Here is a 21,599-nt window from a genome sequence, read left to right as displayed (position 1 = left end):
CTTTGCACATAACTCCCAGGCCACAGGGTGATGGCAAGATCAAGCCATGCAGTACTCAGAGAAGACTTATCTCTGGGAAGGGGCTTCGGCTTCAGGGGTGGGAGGGACCTCTGACGGGAAAAGCACAGTATGGTCCCAGAGACTGAGGCTTAGGTCAGAAAGGCGAAGGTTGCAAGAAACACCAGACCTTTGGCCCAGAAAGATGGGCTCCAATCCCCATAATTCCCTCCACTGGGAGCTTGGACACTTACTCTTAGGAGAATACTTCCTCATAAGGCATAAGGATCATGGGTGATGACTCCCTCCCTCCTTCCTTCTCTTCTTCCCTTCCTCCCTCCCTTCCTCCCTCCCTCCATCCCTCCTTCCCTCCCTCTCTGCCTCGTCTAACTATCCCAGGTCCTCAGCTACAGTGTGTAGTCCCCAAGGCTGGGCATGGGTTTCACTGGTTCTAATCGCTTTCTCACCCCAGAGCATTATCTCAGCCTCTGAAGCAATTCCATGCAGGAACCATTATTCCAGTCCAGGTATGGGGGCACTGAGGCCTGGGAAAGTGGAGTGACAGCCTGCCATCACACTGGCGTGCTTAACAGAACCAGGACTCCAGCCTTGGCTGTCTAGAAAGGCTGCCAAGGTTGAAACAGGCTATCCACCTGGAGCAGACAGACAGAGCGCCTCCCGTGTCATGGGATCTGCCCTGACAGGAACACACGGGGCTGTGAAAGCAATACATCCTCTCTGCCCATGGAGTAAGGGAAGGTTCCATGAAGATTGAGGAAGCTTTGGAACCATGGGCAAAGGGAAGAGGCCTTGAGAATGATGGAAGCAGGCAGAGCCTTGGGCATTAAGCCCCAATATGGTTATATTACCTATATGGTCATATCGCCACCCCTGGTGTCTGTCTGAGGAGCCACGTAAGCACCTTCAATGGTTCTGCAGCTGTAGGTGAATGACGGCTAGACAGATGGATAGAGTTCTGTTCTGCCTACCCCAACCCTCTCAGCTCTTCATCTGGGGCTACCTGGAGGAGGTGGCCAGTGCAATGAGCAGAGCTTGGAGGACGCCACGGATGAAGACGATGGGGTTCTTCCTGGTGATGAGGAAATACAGCAGGGGCAGGATTAGGAGACCGTGGACCACCAGCCCGCAAACCACGGTCACGGCATAGAAGCCCAGCTTCTTCCCCACGGCCTTGGGGTCATCCATCTCCAGGATCTTGCCAGCGATCAGGAAGACAATGCCGAAGGGGAAGTACCTGGAGTGGCAGAATGGCCTCGGGTTCAATTCAGGGTCCCCTCCCACCTGGCACCTTGTCACTGTGTGATCTCATCTCAAGCCCCTTGTGGCTCACAAGGGTGAGACTGACTGAGGTGCCCAGCTGAGAGCCAGGTCCCTCAGTTGCCCCAGCCCTAGACAGACTGCTATGTCCTTGAAGAAGCCTCATTTTAGCTCAGCAAGGCCATGCCTCCTAGGTGACCACAGTCCTCTGCACACAACTCTATCAGGCATCTAAGGTCTGAACTCTGAACCAGGATTGGTTACTGATTCTCGATTCCACTGTATGCTTTCTTCAAGAGCCGAGCTAAGCAGGCTCAACATGGGGAAACTGAGGCCAAGACAGCAGAAGGCAAGGCTGGATTGGGCTGGGAACCTGTGCAGTCAGTCAGCTAGCCCTCGTGGCCCAGGTCCAGGCCTCCTGTGCAGTTTGTTGAGCTCCTTAAGAACGCACTGAGAATGGTTCAGTGATGTGTCCAGGACAGGAGTGGGGGAAAGAGGACTCTCCCTGGAGGAGACTTACCACCCTGCCACTGCCACGATCTTCATGACGGACTCATTAAGGCACTGACAGAAGCTGACCAGGGGGGTCCCGCTGTCACCCATGCGGCCCAGCATGATGCCTGCGGGGTCACACAGAGAGATTCACAGGGGTACCAGGCCGCCGTACAGACACAACTGATGGCAAAGCAGGGACAGATGGGCGCATGCGCCCTTGCTGACACCCCCACAGCCCTAAGGCTCATCTGTAGTCATTCTCCACACAGCAGTGGACATTTATTCCCTTGAGATAAAATGCTCCCGAACACACTCTGGTAAACATTTCCCGGCTTCTGCCGCACTTGCCTGACTCCACTAAACCACCGTGCTCTGCCCTTCCTCACTGGGCCCTGGCTTCACGGACCTTAGGATTCTGGATAGCAGCTTCCCTGCTGCCTTAGTGCCTGCCCCAGTCTGTCTGGACGTGAGTGTAGTTCTCTTGGCAGGGATGCATGGGGAGACTGTTCCTTGGGGTGAGCCCTGAGATAGAGAGTGCCACTGTGCCTTTCTTGGAAGGGTGGCTGGTGACTGCTGCCATTCTGGGGAAGTCCGCACTCTTGAGACTATCCTCCGAAGCGCTGCACACCACTTGGCAACTCAGTGGCTCTCTCAGCAAAGGAGAGATGGCCTGTGGGACTCCAAGGAAGGTCTCTGTCACCATAATTCACACAGGAGTCTCCTTGTGAAAAAAGGTGAAAGCAGGAGAAGCCTGGCCTCAGGGTGACATTGGGCCAGGCCTGCCCATCTGGCCTTCCACATCCTGGCAAATAGGAAGCCAACTCATGCAGTCCAGCTCTGAGTGCCCTCTGGCTATCCCCCTCCTCACTCTTACTTGAGTGTCTCTGGGGTGAGACTCTGCCTAACTCTGGTGGACATAGGACACAGGTGAGAAATGAGGCGCCCCATAGACAAGGTGACCTGAGCACCAGCCGTGTCCCACATATCAGGAAAAAGACCTGGGGATGAAGGACGGAAGACCCTTGATGAGAACCTCTGTGCACAGTGACATGGATGTGCACAGAGGAGGGCGCTCCCGGGTGCACACGGGAGTGGGCCCGCCAAGCACAGGCGACTATGACACACAGCCTGTTACGCTGCCCAGTTGAACACTGAGCGTCTCAAACATTTCTTTCACTTTGTTACCAGGCAGCCTTTACGTCCTGTCCCCCAGGGTGTGGATGGAGGGGAAGAAAGCCCAGTAGCCAGGTTGCCAGGTGCATGTGCAGAGTGTCTAGTGTCAGATTCAGGTCTTAGCCCTCTACTTTGGCCAAGCCAATCAGAGCTTTGCTATCCTTCACTGCCTCCATACTCACTCATGATCCAAGCATCTAACAGGTTTCTCTGAGCCCCGCCTTTGCTAGTCACCATGGAGGGCTCCGGCAAACAGACTGTTAGCCAGGCAAGCGGTGCTAAGCCACCTAACTGAGGCTCAGTGCAACTCCACACAAACAGAGACTGATGCCACAGGGTCAGATGTTCACGGTGGAGCATCCTGAGCCGAGAAGCCATGACCTGGGCCCCTGACTGAGTCTTAGGACAAGAGGACCTTGATGAGCATAGCGTGCTTATGGGGAGGGATGAGAGAGGCGACAGGAAGGACAGGAACAGTGGGCTAAGGTTAGTAGAAGCCCGGGTCATAGGACAGCAGGGCTACAGAGCAGCCTGAGCTATACCCCTGAGTGCTGTAGCTTCTAAGGCCCCATTTGGTGTCAGTCCAAGTGTAGCCTGCAGAACAGGACCAGCTTCTTGACCCTGAGGACACACCAGAAGGGACAAGACAAGGTGCAGGGAATGTCCAGGAAGCTGTAGCAGGAGCCATATGGCTCCAAGGAGGTAGTAACAGCAGAGCAAGAGGAAGCAGGCTGGCAGGATCTGGGTAGGGGGGATGTTCCTGGGGCCAGCTAGAACGTGGCCCAGATGTCTCGTACATAAGAGAATGCTGAGCATGCGGTAAGAGAACAAAGTGTAGTGGAAAAGCCAGGGCAGCAGCAGCCAGCCACGCCAGGGCTGGAGCTTCCCCCCAGAAAAAAAGGGGCCCTGTGTACAGTAGTAGGGCTGGTGGGCAGCATCTTCAGCAGAAGATCGTGGACCTGAAGCCAGACAGTTTAGGGGCCTCTTTAAGAGGGAGAAGATAGGCGGAGTAAGCCCACTAGGCAGAGGCAGGAGGGCCAGGAATTCAAGGCCATCCTCAGTGAGGTTTAAGCCAGCCCAGACTGCATGACACATTGCCTCAAACAAAACAAAACAACATCCCCTCAAACCAACCAAATAAACAAGAAAACAACCAACCAACCAACCAAAAAAAAAAAAAAACCAAAAAAACCTGCATTCACTATATACATGTAAGAAATTCTCAAAAGTAAAGAAAAAGTTTAAATCACAAACCCAGGAATATAAAACGACCCCCACAACAACTTCAATGTGCCTTTGAAGGTTCACATACAAATAAGGAACCCCCAAGTCACACCCTTAGTGGCTTATAGCAAATCATTGTGGTTGGAGGGGACTTTGGAGACGTAGAAAATAGTTGCAAAGGGAAAGACATGCTCAGGAAGGCCACTGTGCACCTCAAGAAACGACACAGAAGCTCTGTAGAGAGAGGCAGCTGGAGAAAAGCCTAGAATGTAGGATGAAAGTCTTTACCAACAGTGACAATCCCTCCTCATCGGCTCATGGCTTCAGTGAAAGGTCCAATAGCAGACTTGTGGGAGGGGCTGAGGGCTGGACTGGAGGGAGGAGGGTAACCCCAGGGGGAGGAATTCTCAGCATGAGCAGGGCTTAGAGCCACTTAGGAAGGGCAAGGAAGAAGGGCCTGGAATGTTGGGAGGGCACTGCCTGGAGCAGAGCCAACGCATACCCATAGTGGCCGAGAAGATGACGATGCCTAGCACGTTCATGCCGTCACTCGTACCAGGTTCTGACTTATAGACAATCTCAGGCGGGGGCGTCAGGTCCAGGGCAAAGTTCTGCACACGTGAGCCGTTGTCTTCCTGGACCCCGTAGATGACGATCCCCCGGGGAGGGGCCTCCTCCGCAGCCCCTTTGGGAGACTTGATAACTGGGGTGGTTTTGGTGCGGTACTGTTGGGGAACATGCCGACCAGGAAAGAGTTGGTATCGTGTTATTGCAGGAAACATCCCGAAGGCACATTTGTATGCACTTATATGGGTGTTAATGGGCTGTTGAAGGAGAGGCTCACAAGCTTAGGTCCTTGTCCACCACAAAGAGAAGGGGTCCTTCATTTTGCTGCATACTGCCTGCAGCTCTGTCACCACCACTTGATTCTCTTGCCCTACCCCAATCTATGGCCTCCTCTGCCAGAAGCCCTGTCACCCACTTTGACCCTTCTTTCAAGGCAGTATCCATGCACCTGACAGCCGGAAACTTTGCTGTCCATTGGACAGATCTAGAACCTTCCTAGAAAGCTCCTAGGCCCTGGGCCTGGTTGATGATGTCAGCCACCCAAGATCTTCCTCTGCCCACCAGTCTATTATTCCTCAGATTCCAGGAGCCCATCAAGAGGCAGCTGTCCCTTCAAACAGCAGAGTATCAAGATGGTAGGACTTCTTAGGGGAGGAGGGGAACCTACTCAGGAAATACATGAACCAAAAGTCCCTGGCGTGCCACTCACCGATAAAAAGGAACCACAATTTCATCTTCCTCACTGGAGGAAACGGGTGCTTCCCACATCCTTGGCATGCGGGAAAAAACCATGTGAGGTTCACTGCTACTAACATCAGCACATATAGAACCGAATCAGACACACTTCTGTGCCTTGGTAAAGAGAATGCTTAACCAAAGGGGGGCATTTAATTTGGGTCTCAAAAGATAGTTTGGCAAAAGGGAACTGTCATAAAAGAGGCCAACACACTGTCTCTGTAACGGTCAATAATCCTCCATCACTAGGGCTGACCACACACTGCCCTGCTACCTTTCGGGACCTTGCACCCTGTGACTGTGCTCACTGTTGAGGCTCAAGATGTTGAGACTTGCTTCAGCTTCACAGACGCTTGTTTTGGGGTCTCCAGACCTGCCTGATTTGCATCCTCGGTGCAAACTCAGCCTTGCCCAGGCTAGGGGTTTAGGAAAACACTGTTTTGCACCAGGTAATAGGCACACAAGAGACAGGGTAGAGATCTGGAAAGAAGCTAGTGTGGGCAAAATGATTGGGAACAACTTGCATGGCACAGAGAGGGAGGAGGGTAAGGTTGGAAGGACCTGGCCTCACCCTGAGTGTTATAACTTTAGAGTTTGATGCCTGGGGAGGAGGGGGTGCTCATGCATGGTGAGGGTGTGGTAGGGGAAGCAAGGCAAGCCTTGTGTGCCCAAGGATCCTACTTTCCCTGTAAGACTTTGATCCAGAGAAGCAATTTCTTCTGCTGCTTCTAGGCCCTGGACTGAGAGATGATTTTCCTGCTTGAACTGAGAGCAGGGTTTGTATTTCTTTTCTTGAAGTTTATTTTATTTTTTTACACAGAGTCTCATAGTGTCCAGGCTGCCCCGACATCCCGGGTTCTGGGATTACAGATACTGTATCAAACTTTGTTTGTGTAAGGCAGGGCATTGCACGCTAGGCAAACACTACCAATTGAGTCACATTCTGCAGGGCCTGCTTGATGTACTTTAATGTTTTCCTAATTCCCAATGACCGTTCTCCCAGTCAATGTTATTATTATTCTTATGGAGGGCTTGTTTTTTTTTTTAGAGAGAAAGCAGGTTTAGAAGCGAGCCTGGCCTGAATTCACCCACTCTCTTGTCCTTGACTACTAGTATAGTCTTGAGCAATGATCTACTTCTGAGCCTCAGTTTTCTCATCCAGGAAATGGCCTGTTCTTACCTTAGTGTGGACACTAAGGATGATGGGAAGGTGAGTGTGAACACCCATGGTCTGAGCCAGGTGCTCAGTCATGGCTTTCTTCTGCCCCACGAAGTTTCTTTATGAGCAACTGGAACCCAGCACAGGGGTGTGACAGTGGGAGGTGCTAAGATGTGGATCCTACCCATGTCCCTTCCCCCGACCCCTGCTTCCGGGGCATCTGCCTGTAGGAGACAGGGAGACTGCCAGCCTGTGTTACAACCATGCTCAGACAGCCCTGCCTTTCCTGATCTCCCGTCCCTCCCCTCCACGGCCCGGCTCTGCTCACCTGTTTGAATGTGGCTTCTACCAGGTTGGCTGGAAACATGTTCCTGGGAAGAGGAGAGAGGCAGACGCTAAGGAATTTCAGTGCCAGGAGAGGAGGTCTTTGGAGGTGGGGTCATCATTGGTAGTGGGCAGTGGACCCTTCCATGAGCCCACCCAGGTGCACCCTCTGCATGCCATTGGTTCCCACTGATACTTAGAATGTTCTAATCAAACATGGTGTCTTTCCAGGCCCAAGCCTCGCCTACTGCATACCCTCCCCCACCCCACGACTGGCATGGCACACACACGTCCCTGACTGCTTAACTGCCAGGCAAGCCAGCACATTTCCCCTAGCCATGTCTGTCAGATTCCTAGGCAGACCCATGGTCTTTCTATGTGAGGGTTACCTTGCCAATCCTAGATGTTTATCTTCCTAGAGATAAACGTCTCTTAAAGGCAAGTCTCCATGTTCTCTCTGCATCCTTCTGTTTGGTTGGGTTTTGAGACAGAGTCTCACTAAATAGACTTGGTTGCCCTGTATCTCACTATATAGACCAGGCTGACCTACACAGCTTTGCCTCCCAAGTGCTGAGCCTAAAGATGTGTGCCATTGACAGGTGGTGGTGGCAAACACCTTTAATTCCAGAGCTCAGAAGTCAGAGGCAGGAGACTCTCTGAGTTCAAGGCCAGTGATCTTTTTTTTTTTTTTTCTTTTTTTCGGAGCTGGGGACTGAACCCAGGGCCTTGCGCTCACTAGGCAAGCGCTCTACCGCTGAGCTAAATCCCCTGGTCCAGGACAGCCAGGGCTAAGTAGAGAAACTCCTGTCTTAAAAAACCAAAAGGAAAAAGAGGAGGAAGAGGAGGAGAAGGAAGAGGAGGAGGAGGAGGAGGAGGAGGAAGAAGAGGAAGAAGAGGAGGAGGAGGAAGAGGAGGGTGGGTGCTACCACACCTGGCTTCCCCTCCATCTTTGATATCCTATGTGTGAGGGGGTCCAGCTCAGGACCCAATACACAAATGAACCATTACAGTTATCTCGTCAGAGATTGGCTCCGGGACCCCTCTGAATCCCCCAATTTGGGGGTGCTGTGTTAGGAATTAGCCTACACTGCAAGGACTGCGCACAGCCCCCACAATGGGCATCCCGCCTGGCTTTCAATCATCTCTGAACACTGTGCAGTTCCTGCAGCCTCGGCGTGTGACAGGAGGAGCTGTGGTGTTGCAAGACAAGAAACCCAGCACATTTAGTGCACATGCAGTGACCTTCCTAGAAGTTTTTGACCGCAGTTGGTTGACTCCATGGACATAAAACTCATGCCAATGGAGGGCTGTCTGTGCCGCATTAGTATTTATTTTAAGGCTGAAGGTGGAGGAGCTCTTGTCCTGCCAGAGATAAAAATATGCTAGACAAGTATAACTGTTGTCAATGCAATGTACTATGCACACAGCCATCAATATGGCTCCCACTGCATAGGCCTGGAGCCCAGGGCAGAGCTGCCAATGGCTAGCATTCCATTCTGTTGTCATTTTGACGACTTCTCCTCCTCTTCTTCCTTCTCCTCTTCCTCCTCCTCCTCCTCCTCCTCCTCATCATCATCATTAATGTGTATTGTGTGTGCAGGTGAGTGACATGGCATGTGTGTAGGTCAGAGAACAACCTGTAGAAGTCAGTTCTCCTTTTTCATTTTTATGTGGGTTCTGGGGACCATACTTGTGTTGTCAGGTTTATATGGCAAACAGCTTTATCTGATGGGATATCCATCCATCCATCCATTCATCCATCCATCCATCCATCCATCTGTTATCTATCTTCCTATCTATCTATCTATCTATCTATCTATCTATCTATCTATCTATCTATCTATCTTTCTATCTATCTATCATCAGGGTCTCACCAGATAACATAGGCTGCTCTCAAACCTACCATCCTCCCAGGCGCCTAGATTACAAGCGTGTGCTACTGTGCCTGACCCAAGTACTCCATATTTGGGAAAGCTGTTTCACAAGCCAGCGAGGAATTAAAGACTCACCATTCAAACTGAATAGCTGACCAACCATTACTATTTTATCACTCCCTGAACACATACAAAAGGATTTGCTAAGAATAAAGCAAATCAATGGATTTTAACTCATAGAAAAGAAGAAAGTCCTCAGTGCCCTGTGACATCCTAGCTTGGATTCCAGAACACAAGAGGACATCTATAGGCAAGCGAGTGGCATCTGAAAGACAGAGGAATGGTGGACGCGCCTGCAGGCTCAGCTCTGGAGAGGTGGAGGCAGGATCAGGAGTTCGCATCATCTTCAGCTACCTGATGAGTTCAACCAGCCTGGGTTAGCTGAGTCCCTGCCTCCAAAGACCAAACAGACGAGGTCCGTGGCTTAGTTCAAGGTGGCCCAGTTCCCACTTCTTAGATTAAAAGGTCCTGAGGTTATATCTGATGCTAACATCTGGGTCACTGGTAATGGTGCGTAGCATTTCTTTTCTTTGCTACCCCCTAAAAACCTAAATGTATACCAAAATGAAGATCTTGGGGGAAAACCAGATGCTTTCTAAGGTATAATGCAAATGGAATTATAAAACAGACAGTAGGCAAACTGGAGCAACTCAGTGACAAAGTTATCATCCTGAATCTGCAGAGATTTTTTTTTTAACAAATCCTGCTTTTTTCCATCTTCACCAGCTGTCTCCTCTCACAGGAATCTCAAATCCCTAGAGGGCAGAGGCGCTGGCTCTTTCCCTGCTCTGTCCCTGGAAGAGAGCCCGACACATAGTAGGCACTCTGACAATATTAAACAAATGGGTCACAAAACAGTAACACTCCAATAGAAAAAGTCACGTCCCAAAAGAAGATACAAAAATGCTTCCTTAAGGGGCTGGGGATTTAGCTCAGTGGTAGAGCGCTTGCCTAGGAAGCGCAAGGCCCTGGGTTCGGTCCCCAGCTCCGAAAAAAAAAAAAAAAAAAAAAGAAAAAAAATGCTTCCTTAAATGTTTTGTAAAACGTCAGTCTACACGCTGAGGAAGTGAGGGAGATGAACGCCTTCAGGAGACCCCTGCAGACCTTTCCCTGAGCAAAGACACTCCCATCCTGCTCTTCAGGCCCCTCAAGGACAGTTTCATACCAGGGATGCTAGCACCCCCAGATCTGGAGTCTGTGTTTCCCGGAATGGTGTGAGTAACATCCTTACTGCTGTCTGCCTGGCTCGTCCTCTCGTCACTTGCTCTGGCAAGAATCCACCTTCAAGATTCAGTTCACACATGAGTGAAGCCACGCACGTGGACGTGTGTGTGCCTAATTTCCAAAGCCTCCTCCCCAGCGGCTGGGGCCAGAAGAGGCCTGCTAAGATTTGGGTTCCATGGACACATCTGGCCAGAGGAGGAGGGTGAGGAGCAAGAGAGAGGCTGGTGGGGAGTCTTCTGTGACCACTGTCACCCACCCCCCCCCCAGAGGCTCAGTTTTGTCATGGGGGCTTGGGGGTGGGGAGAAGCCCAGGTCGGGAGCTGGATAGCTTCTTTCCTTGAGTTGGAAGCTAATGTCTGCCTTCAGATTCCACTGATTGCCAAAGGGTGTGAAAATCTGTCACGAGCCTCAGAAGTTTCCAGGGACTTACGAGGTGGTTAGCTAATGACCTTAAGAAAAGACTCCTTAGCCTGGGCCAAACTAAAAAACCAAGTGTTCATTCCTTCGGGACTTCCTTTAGCATGAGGTCACTTTATAAGGCGGGCCATGACATTGCCACCAGTGTGCTTTCCTCCTTATGAAGGCCTGTTAGGGTAAGAGACCCATAGGGCCTCATCCCCAAACCCTGATTCCCATCCTCTCGTGTCATGAATAGGACAGTCTCAGAGGCATGAGAGGAATCACTGAACTCCATCCCTGAAGAATGGCTTTAGTCTAGAGCCTTGTGTCCTTTTCTCCAACTTTCTGGACTCTTTTTGGAACACAGATAAAATAACCAGAGCTCGAGCAGTCTTTTTGGACCATAAGACATACTGCCGATGAGATCCAGGGGTTAAGCAACCAAGCACACAGGCCAAGCCTGAGATCCTGGTGACAAGGAATGCACACTTCTGAGAAAAAGCCTTCTCTCTCACCGAAGCCTCCATTGAAGTTCTTAGCTGCAGCACAGATGCATCTTAGTCACTGACAAGCTCGATGGCAGACTCAGTTAGGACCTTTTGCTGTGCAGTGGAAGTGGTCACTTTTAATCCCAGCATTAGGGAGCCAGAGGCAGGTGGATCTCTGTGAGTTCGAGGCCGTCCTGGTCTACAGAGTGAATTGCAGGACAGCCAGGGTTAGAGAAAATTTGAGCAAGAAGAGGAGGAGGCAAGGGGGAGAAAGAGGAAGAGGAGGAGGAGGAGGAGGGAGAGGAAGAGGAGAAGGAGCAGAGGAAGAGGAGGGGAAGGGAGGAGGAGGAGAGGAAGAAGAATAAGAACTACTGCTACCACCATACTTTTGATTATTAATTTGAAAATACTCGTTTTCTTTTGGTTCTGAACTCTTTCAGGGAGACTCCTTCTTTATCCCATTAGTCCTGTGCCCTAGTAGCAGCTACATAACGCATAGACAGAATGTAAGTGGGGACATAACCCGTCATACCTGCAATTCCCAGGGCCTAGCCTGGCTCCCTGCTGAGGCTACCCTCAATATCTGCTGTTGGTACTTTCTCACTGAGATGGGCCCAAATGTCCCTGCCCCCCCACCAAGGCTCAAAGGTGAGGACTGCTCGTTTACAAGTACAGCTCCTGAGAGACCCATCCAGCCTCTGGGATGCTAACGGGGAGTTGCGAATGGAGCCAAGTTATTACTTAATCTCTGTGGTGTTTTAATAAGGTGGAAAAAACAGCAGTCAGCTCTGATTAGTGTTCTGCTTAGACTCTCTGAGGCCGCGCTGGGAGCCAACGTCAGGGTTCTGACTTGGAGCCCTGGGAAATGAGTGAATGGCTTGGCAGGTCAGCCAGGGATGTGGTCTGTATTGATCTGGAATCATCTTTGAGATACGAGATGCAGCTTTGCTCTCCTAGTGGTGCGCCCTAGGGCCTAGTTTCCCTGTATGACCAGCCTCTTGTCTTTCTGATGGTTCACAGTGTCACTTGTGTCCCCAGGATCTCTCTGTCATGGTCATACACGTTCTTGTTCAGTCACCAGCACTTAGCAGACACCTGCTCCGGGCCCCTCATTTCCTCCCAGAGCCTCGAAGAGCTCTAACTTTTGAGGCCCCCTAGACTGACTTTCACACTGCTTGAGGCTGAGCTCTTTTGTGTTTCCCCAGGAGTTTTTGCTCATGCCCCACCCCCACCCCAGCCCCACCCCCGCCCCAGCCTCTTGCTGGCTGTGGGTCTTGCATATGCAACTACAGAGTTGAAGGGACCTTGGAAGGACATTCATCTACCCAAGGTCACAGTGGCTCTGATTGTCAGAAAAAGAGAGGCAAGATGTCAGATTTCTCTGGTGGTGATTTGTCACACAGGAAGCACGTGACCCTCCCCAAAACCCTACCCTTCCACAAAGATGTGGCATCAATGATACCCAACCCCCCAGCTCTGTGGAGCACTGAAGCAGAAGAATTGATGTCACCATGTGAAAAGCCACCAAGCGCAGACCAACACTGGAACATTTGACTCTGATACATGTATGGGACCCAGAGCCTGGCAACCCTAAGCAGGCAAGGGGGGAGGGCGGGGCTCCCCACGGATGAGCCGCTCTTCCCACCCTGTAAAAAAGCTGTTTTGAATCACAGGGTCTGAGAAATGATGGATCACAGGAGCATAATCCTAGAAATAACAGCTCTTAGAAGGAGGCCTCCCAAAATTCCTCTTGCCTTGGTCTCTACTACACCCGTTTTCCTCCAGCCCCTGTCTGCTCCAGACGCAGCCTGCAGAGTTGCCAAGGACCAAGTCCTCTGGGCCCCTGCTCCACGCTTGGCACATGCTGTTCCGGAATGGCAGAGGCATCTCCAGAGACTTAGGCCTCAACAGCACTGTCAGCACAACAAGCATGCGTGCGAAGTGCCTGCTCTGAGCATGCGTGCGAAGTGCCGGGTGTCGGGAGGTTACAGAAAAAATAAAGAATTCTGGAGGTGTAGCAGTGTCAGGTCGTGAGAGGGGCTGGCAGAAAAACTCATTCCCACAAACATAAAAGCAGGAAGATGGCCTCAAGCAGGGACATCAGCGCAGTGAAGAATAGGCACGGTCACTCACCATCAACGGCCATGCGGGCGCGGGGGGGGGGGGGGGGGGGCAGGGACAGCATGAAGCCAGGATACACATGGCATGGCAAGAACGGCTGAGCTGGTGTGGTTAGGCTCAGGGGAAGAGTGGCGGGAGCTTAGAGGACCGGAGTGAAGCTGTGTGAGGCAGAGGGGACACCTCTCAAGCAAACCTTGGAGACCAAGTGGATGGCTTGTGGGCGAGCCATGGGCACTGAAGGGATGGCCCACTGAGCTGCTGTGTTGACCGTACATCAGACTGGAGCACGAGAGCCCACTGGACACTCCGGTGGGAGGTGCTGTTGAGGCAAGCATGCACTGGATGGGGGTGGTCTGCCGTCTGGTTTTGAATTCAGAAGTGAGATGCTGCGTGTGGGAGATTGGGCGGTGTGGAGGAAGATGGATATGGCTGAGATCTTTTCTTCAGACATGTTAGCTTGGAGATATCATAGACAGTGTGTGCTGGGGCCAGGAGTTCACACTCCAGGGTTCCAGGTTGAACCAAAATTGGAGAGCACTGGTGTCTAGGGACATTCAAAGCCGTGGTATAGGATGTCATAGCACCTGATGGGCAAAAGCCTCAGGCTTCATCTTTTCCACCTTTGTGGTTAGAAAATGTCCAGGCCAGTGTCTTCTCACAATGAGAAATGCTGCCACTATGAGAAAACCACATGCATCCCGCTGAACTGTCTCAGTCAAACCGTCCCGGGCTCTGCTGTTACCCAGACCTCCTGCCTCCTGCACCCTAAGTGCAGACCCTTCCAGCCGATTCCAACCCCAGCTGGTCATTCACGTTTATCAGTTTGTTACGCAGCTGTAACTGACTGATACACAGGAGGACGGGATGCTGAGTGTTGGGCATCGGTTCCCAGGAGGAGGAAAGAATGCTTCTTTCTAACTTTGAGCCAGGAGAACCACTCAGAGGCCGTGGTATGTGTCCTAGGGCTTGAAGAATGTAGAGATTTGTTCCTGACTCATACCCAAAGACCATGGGAAAAGCTTGCACTTCTGGCAAGAATAAATATACTTTCCACGGGTCAGCTGTGTCCCTTAAAGAATGGACTCCGCTGACCAAGAGAGTAGCCCAAATTTAGGGACTGAGCAGAGATCTTGCCTGAAGAGAGTGTTATAAGTGACCAGAGAAAACAGGGATTATTTTAGGAGAGCCCAATGCTAGGATGGTTAGGACCCACAAAGTACTAGGTGAAATATAACCAGGGAATGCTTGCAGCAGTTCACACGTGATGAACTGCTCTTGCCCACTCTCCCATCAGAGTGGAGTGGGCAGGGCAAGCCAGAAACTTCCACTGCAGCTTCTCAAACCCTTCAGATCCACAAGGAGAGGACAGGGTTGGTGTCAAATCGGTGAATCTGGGGTTTTGGAATTAGACAGACCTGGATTTACATTTTAAATGGATTAGAAGATAAGGAGTCTGGGAGGAGACCATGGAGCAAGTCAGCCAGTTGAGCCCACTGGTCATGTGGCCCTGTGGGAGTAGGTGTAGCCTAATTGGAGGAATATGTCACTGGGGGCAGGCGTTGAGGTTTCAGAAGCTCAAGCCAGGCCCAGTGGTTCACTCTCTTCCTGCTGACTGCAGATCCAGTTGCAGAACCCTCAGCCCCTTCTGCAGCACCACGTCTGCCTGCGTGCCACCATACTTCCCACCATGATGATAATGGACTAAACATTTGCTAGACTAAGCTATAAGCCAACCCCAACTAAATGGTTTCCTTAATAAAGGTCGCTGTGGTCATGACATCTCTTCACAGCGACAAATCCCCAAGATGCAGCCATTCCCAGTGTGGTGTGTACACAGAGGCCATCCAGGCTAGATCCTGGCTAGGCCCTCCATCCTCGGGGCCAGCTGCCTTATCATTAATTTCAAAATCACCTGAGAGATTCAGATTCTCCTGTGGCAGGTATCCGCCTGCTCCTAAAGCTTCTCACCTTGCTCACCACCTGCTATCCACTCAGATGCTAAAGCCAGAAACTGATGTCGCCATAGCCAGCAGCACCTGCCTCATCAACCCTTGCTCTCATCCTCCTCATTCCGACGATGTTCCTGCTGGTCCTTCCAGGCTTCCCAGTCCCGACCCATGGCCTCCACCCTGCACCACCCCAATCATTTCTGTCTGCCTCTCCTATCCTGCTCTATTCTGGTCCGTGGACTCTCCAGCAGTCAGAAGGGGCCTTCCGTGGTATTCCATGTCAACCCTGTGTTTGAGAGTTATGTTCTGGGCCAGGAACATGCTCAATGGCTAGCATTTGTCCAGCATGCACAAGACCCCGGGGTGGATCACTACAGCTGCAGAAATAAACCAAATCTGTGGCCTTTAGAAGTGGGCCCGCATTCGTAGCCTTCATCCCAAGAGAGTGACTCTTCTATAAATGGGCAGGTGGAGCCGCCTGGGCTAGGCCTGGGCCAGCTGGCACTGGCAAAGGGGCAGAGGAGTGATTGACGGGCCTGTGGGGGCCATGCTCTATGGCAAGGTCTGTCGCACTTTTGTATGGAGCAGAGCACAGGTCCATGGAGCCAGAGTGGCTAGTCTCCCTGCTGGGTAAGCTGGGAGAGACACCCACTCTTTGAGTCTTGTTTTCTCATCTAGGGCAAAGGGACCGAAAGAGAAAGGGTGAGACCCATAACTACCAGCCTCCTGCCTCGAAGGCTGCCTCAGCAGCTGTGGGACCAGTCAGCTCACAGCCCTCCTCAGCCTGCTCTTCCTCACCTGTCCCCAGTCCCATGGAGATGGTAGAGCTCAGCAGGCAGGCGGTTCAGGGGCTGGGGACAGAGATGTTCACCACTGACATCAGTGTACCAGACGGTCACTGGGTTCACCATACATACTCTAGAGCAGACCTGAGCCCCCACATTCTATGGAGGCCACACAGGGGACCTGTACCAGGCCTGGGGATTTACCGGACAAGGTCCAGGAGGGCATCGGCTGAGCTCATGACTGGCTTTCCACTCTGTTCGGTGGTCTCCTTCTGTGCTGCACCACCAGGGTGGATGATGGAGACCATGATGATGCCCACGACGACAGCCAGAAAGGTGGTCCACAGGTAATATGCCACGGTGAGGATGCCCAAGCGGCTGGAGGTCTTGGCATCCAGGGAGGCAAGGCCAGACATCAAGCTGGAAAGCAAGGTGGGTCAGGTTTGCGAGAGGCACGAAACCTTGGCCAGGAACTCTGTTGTGTTATTGTGGCTTCCTCGACACATGTGCCCTCATGTGCTCCAGAAAGTCTCCCCTGGGTACTCCAGTCCTGAAGCTCCTAATCTCTCTCTCTCTCTCTCTCTCTCTCTCTCTCTCTCTCTCTCTCTCTCTCTCTCTCTCTCTCTCTCTCTCTCTCTGAAACCTGGGTCTCCAGCCCAGAGCATCACACTTCTGGATCAGTACATAGACTGTCCCCTCTTCATGGTTCCTCCCAGAAGCTCCCCGTGCTCACCTGACTATCAGACAGGACCAGGCTGTGGTAATTCTACAGTGAGGACGCCACCAATGTTAGGCATCTGTTCTGGGGCTCTCTCAGCCTGCAAGCCTCTTCTCTCATGACCCTGGTTGTCACACCATGTTTACCTGCCTAACGCCATCCTAAGATTGAATGCACGTGGAAGGGACACATCTGACTTTTCTGTGGGTCCCCGGTGCCCAGCACCGGCTGATAGGACTACAGGCTTACCCAAGAAACTAGAGTGAGGCAGAGGCAGTAACCTCACCTGCCAACTGACCACATGACCTCTGACAGATTCGACTTTCTTCCCTCTAGGGATCCAAGATCGCCCTCCCCACATGAGAACACAGAAGTGAACCTTAGCCCACCCATCACCTTGCCGGCCAGTGCTGAGGGCAGCTCGGCTGTTGGGGGAGGAATTAGAGATTAATTAAGGAAACGCCTGGGCTTTGTTTTGCTGCCAAAAGGATTTTCCTCCAAAGCCCTTTCGTTCTTCCAGATAAAGGAAGTATTTGTCTGGTTTTAATCATGTAAACAAGAGCAGATAATCCTCCTGTTCCTCATGTTCTCCCTAATGCCAGCCCTGATACCTCCCAGCAGCCAGTGCCCATCCCTCAGACCGGGCAGCTCTGCTTAGCCCTGGGCATGGACTGGCCCTCCCATTAGATCAAGGGTAAAGATGCCTCCTCCCATAGTCCATCTGGCCTCCTCTGCGCTTTCTTCTGTCCCACTCCGGTTCTTCAGGTTGTTACCTCTTAGGGTGCCTCCTGAGGTTTGATCTTGGTATCTATTGGAGTGCTAAGCGCAGGCTCCCAAGACTTGGAGTCTATCTGGAGTAGACTCAATAGACTCATGGGACCCTGCCCCCAAGCTATTTCTGATTGGTAAATATAGATGCCAACAGGCAGTCGCTGGACAAAAGAGACATAGGTGGATATAAGTCTCACAAGCTAGGGGTCAGAAGAGAGCCATGAGGAGAAAAAGGTACAGGAGGAAGAAGGAGAAGCCACTATGGGCTGGGAGTCAAGAAAACATGGCCCCAAGGACTGGCCAATTGGAGTTAAGAGCAGCCCAGATAAAACATAGTAAGAATAAATAATAACTCAGGGTTACTGACAGAAAAATAGATTCTAATGACACAGAAGGTTAAGTATCTGCCCAGCTCTGTGCTATTTAAGGCTTGTTGTAAATATAAAGGTTGTGTGTGTTTTAAATGGTCAAAGGTAGGGTAGTAACCCTGGGTCAGGATTAAATAATTTTGACAACAGGTGCCCCTGAGAGTAGGCTGGAGTCTGAACAAAGTGCATGAACCAGCCCAGGGCAAGCCCACAGCATCATGGTTCCACAGAAGGTAGTAGAACTAATGGAGGGAGGATGGGAGAGAAGGAAGGAGGGAGGAAAGTACAAATCTTTATTCTCCTCTTCCACTGGGACCATATGCTAGTGACGGGCTTAGGGTTGGTCTCAGACACAAATCCCAAAGGCCAGTAATGGGATTGCAGACCAGAGGCTGCTGGGACCATTATCCAAGAAAGATTACTTCTTCCCTCTCTCAGCAGAACCCTGTGGTCAGGCCCACCTGCTGTAGGCCATAGGGAAGCCAGTCCCTGAGAGAGGTGCCCTAATTCACCCACATTAGTGCCCTGCTAGACCAGAACTCGGGCCAGCTCTAGGCTTGTCTGAGTTTGTGTCTGGATCCTGTCACAGACCTCAGGAAGTGGTTATTCTGGCAGGACACAGGGCAAGCGACAGACAAGCGCACCAAGACACAGGGGGACACAAGTACTACAGAAGTTGGACAAATCAGTATAATGAGGAAAGTGGCAAAGGCAGTTTCTCTTAGGGGAGAGAGCTCTAGCTGAAGTATTAGGGAGGGCTTCCTGGAGACAGCAGGATTGGAGTTGATTCTTCTAAGATTTGGAGATGGGGCCAACAGGAGTGGGTAGCAGGAGACATGGGACTTTAAAGTGTGGGGACACTGTGCTGCTCAGTGAAGTCAGAGCTCAGGTGCAGGGTAAGGTGCAGTTATAGGACAAAACCAGACTGTAGTGGTCTTGAATGTGGAGTCAAGAGGGACTGGGAGGCACCCTGGGGTGCAGAAGAGAGGGAGCAGGCCACTGCTTCCCAGATAGCATGTCTAACAATGTCTGCCTGGGATGGGAGAGGACAGAATGAAAGATTCCCAAGGTTTGAGGCAGGCGGTGTTCCAGGGTGACTTATGCGTTCCCTGAAGCCACTGAAATGGGCAGAAGCTAAACTTTGGTCTTCAGATAAAAAGATGTGTAGTGACAATTTTGGATTTTTAGTTTCTTAAAAAATCAAAACAAAACAAATATTTAAGAGTATGATTTTGTTTAAATCCCAGGTGTGGTATATGAGGCTGTGTCAGATTGTCCACAGCAGCTGACCATGATTTTCCTTGTGCTCTAGCAGGGGTGTGGTTTTACCAGCAGCAGTGAGTTTCTACAATTGTGTGACATTTGGAATTCTGGGAACTTTTCAGAGGATATTTAAGTGCTAGAGCCCCGATAGGTGGTTAGTGGTTGTTTGTCTATTGCTCACTGTTGGTCTCCGTTTGTTAAATAGTCACATGGAAAGATATAAGAAGAAGGAGGGGGAGGGAAAGGAGGAGGGGGAGGGGGAGGGAAAGGGAAAGGGGGAGGAAGAAGAGGAGGAGGAAGAAGAGGAGGAGGAAGAGGAGGAGGAGGAGGAGGAGGAGGAGGAGGAGGAGGAGGAGAAGAAGAAGAAGAAGAAGAAGAAGAAGAAGAAGAAGAAGAAGAAGAAGAAGAAGAAGAAGAAGAAGAAATAATTAGATATCCTGACAGCAAAGATCAAACTGGCCCCAAGAAACTGGACTCCCCAATCATCAGGAAGTTGTCTAATTATAATGTCACCCCTTTCTGACCCCTGACTTTATTCAGGGATTTCTTTCCTTTTCTCTCTATTTTTTCTCTTCTATCTAGTGTTAGGAGTTGTAAGGGTGGAAGAAAAGGGGACAGAGAAGGGTGGAAGAAAGAAGAATCCACAAAATAGCCAAGAATGGCTGCAAAGACGTCTGTGCACCACTGTGCTAGGCAGTCCCCAAAACGGACAGACCTGTCCCTGGGAAGACAGGCCTAATGTCAACAGGGAACCCCAGAGCCTCCTGGGAAACAGACTCCTCTCTGACTCGCAGCCCAGATTTACAGCTTGAAGGATTGTGTGCAGAGTGTGATGAGAACTGGATTTCCTGAGGAACCACCATGGACACCTGGCTGTTGGGGCTGGGAGGGAGGAAATGCAAATGCAGTCGCAATCTGAGGACTCTGGCTCAACCCCAGGGAGCACCATTGTCTGAAAGGATGTGCAACCCTGCTCAGAGCCCACCCCACCCTAGCTCACTTACCACTCAACCAATGGGACTGGTGAGCTGAGGTGAGGCAGGGGACAGGAACTGTTGACAATAGCCAAGAGAGCAGGCAGCTCCCCAGGCTGGTGCTAGCAGTGCCCAAGGAGACTGCAGGCCACAGCAGTGGCCAACAAGACTGGGAAGAAAGTGCCAGGAGAGCACAGAGACCAGCACCACTCCCGAAACTGGTGGACACAGGAATGGGGTGGGAGTTTCTACTAGCTGGTCTTTGGCGTTCCTCCTGCTGGTGAGCTTAAGAGCTGAGTGTAGAACAGTGGTTCTCAACCTTCCTAAAGCTGTGAGCCTTTAATGCAGTCCTTCATGCTGTGTTGACGCCCAACTGCAACATTATTTCATTGCTACTTTGTAACTGTAATTTCGCCACTGTTGTGGGGCGTACTGTGAATAAAGAGTTGGTTGTCCTCCACAGGAGCCAAGACACACAGGTTGAGGCCCACACTCAGCGAAAGTGTTTCATCTGAGAACTGATGAGCTAGGGCTCACTGGTACTCGGGAGTGTTAGGCTGCACAGATGCCTGTGTACCTGTGGCTGAAGTGAGTGTCGGTTTTCCTTGAGTGGAGGGAGTAGGCTCGTTACTGTGTTGTTTTTTCTATATCTCCATTTTCTCTCCTACACCGGAATGGAGCATGTCTTGTGTGATAGGAGACACAGCCCAGACATTCTGCCTGGCAGCCACAGAAGCTGTGGCTTACCAGAGTTGTCAGTTCCCCAAAGATGTGCTCATCACTCCTTCCACGGTTCATCTTCATAGCCTTGTGAGTCAGCGGCACCTCGAGGAATCCCGATGTCGGGGTACCCACTCCTCCTCCTCATTTAGATTTGCTAATAGTTGACTGTTTTTTAGGGGCTGGCCCCAAGGTCTTTGGAATCTCTTCGCTCGACCTCCCAAGTGCTGGAGTTATAGGCCTATGCCCCTTGCCTCTTAATTTCACAAAATTCAAAAAGGCCAAGACAGCCCAGACCACAATATGAGACCCTGTCTCAAAAAAAAAAAAAGTAAAAGGAAATATAAAATTGATTTAATAATACTTTAACCTGCTATATACAACCTATTACCATGCATAATCAATATGAAATTTTTTATGCTGCTCAGGCCTTACATTTTAATTAAAATTAATTAACAAATCAATATACACATACTAGCTGTATATCAAGTGCTTGATAGGCTAGTGGCTATCATAGTGAGAAGGCTCTGAGTTGACATAAGGACAATGGAGCCCAGGGTGCAAGATGCCTGGCCAGCCTGCTCAGGAAGTAAGTTCTAGAATGACGACTGGACCAGGAGACCCTTCTCCCCCATTGTCTAAGGCCTAGTTTAGGGAATATAATGACTGTCATGTGATCCAACCCATGCAATCCCTTCTCAGTTCAGCTCTCAGAGTTCTGCCTTGTCCATAGCTACAGCCTGTAGGTTGTTGATGGTGAGCCTGCCGTCTGAGGGAGTAACCAAGTACAGTGAAGTTGACCAGCTGCGGAGCAAGGCTTACAGACACAATAGTAGGGCCCATAGACATGACCTCAAATACTCCTCGTGACTTAGGGGAGGAACAAAAGCCTCATTGTCTGACCTGCTCCAGGTTTAGGTAGGTGCTCCTAGG

The 21,599-nt window shown here is 51.0% G+C and overlaps 1 protein-coding gene across 2 annotated transcripts in view; it reads right to left on the bottom strand.

The window, feature by feature from the left end:
• Window positions 1–21,599, bottom strand: part of Slc1a7 (solute carrier family 1 member 7) — a 44,337-nt gene that overhangs the window by 3,540 nt on the left and 19,198 nt on the right. For both annotated transcript variants that reach the window (NM_001108973.1, XM_087550201.1), the window contains 5 exon segments: window positions 1,019–1,252; window positions 1,796–1,895; window positions 4,670–4,892; window positions 6,957–6,999; window positions 16,057–16,272. In NM_001108973.1, coding sequence (NP_001102443.1) covers window positions 1,019–1,252; window positions 1,796–1,895; window positions 4,670–4,892; window positions 6,957–6,999; window positions 16,057–16,272 — 816 coding nt within the window.

The sequence above is a fragment of the Rattus norvegicus genome, chromosome 5, assembly GCF_021556685.1.
Source record: "Rattus norvegicus strain SHRSP/BbbUtx chromosome 5, alternate assembly SHRSP_T2T, whole genome shotgun sequence".
NCBI classification, from domain to species: Eukaryota; Metazoa; Chordata; class Mammalia; order Rodentia; family Muridae; genus Rattus; species Rattus norvegicus.
Note: the sequence above shows the minus strand (reverse complement) of the source record. Positions and strands in the feature narration are given on the sequence as shown.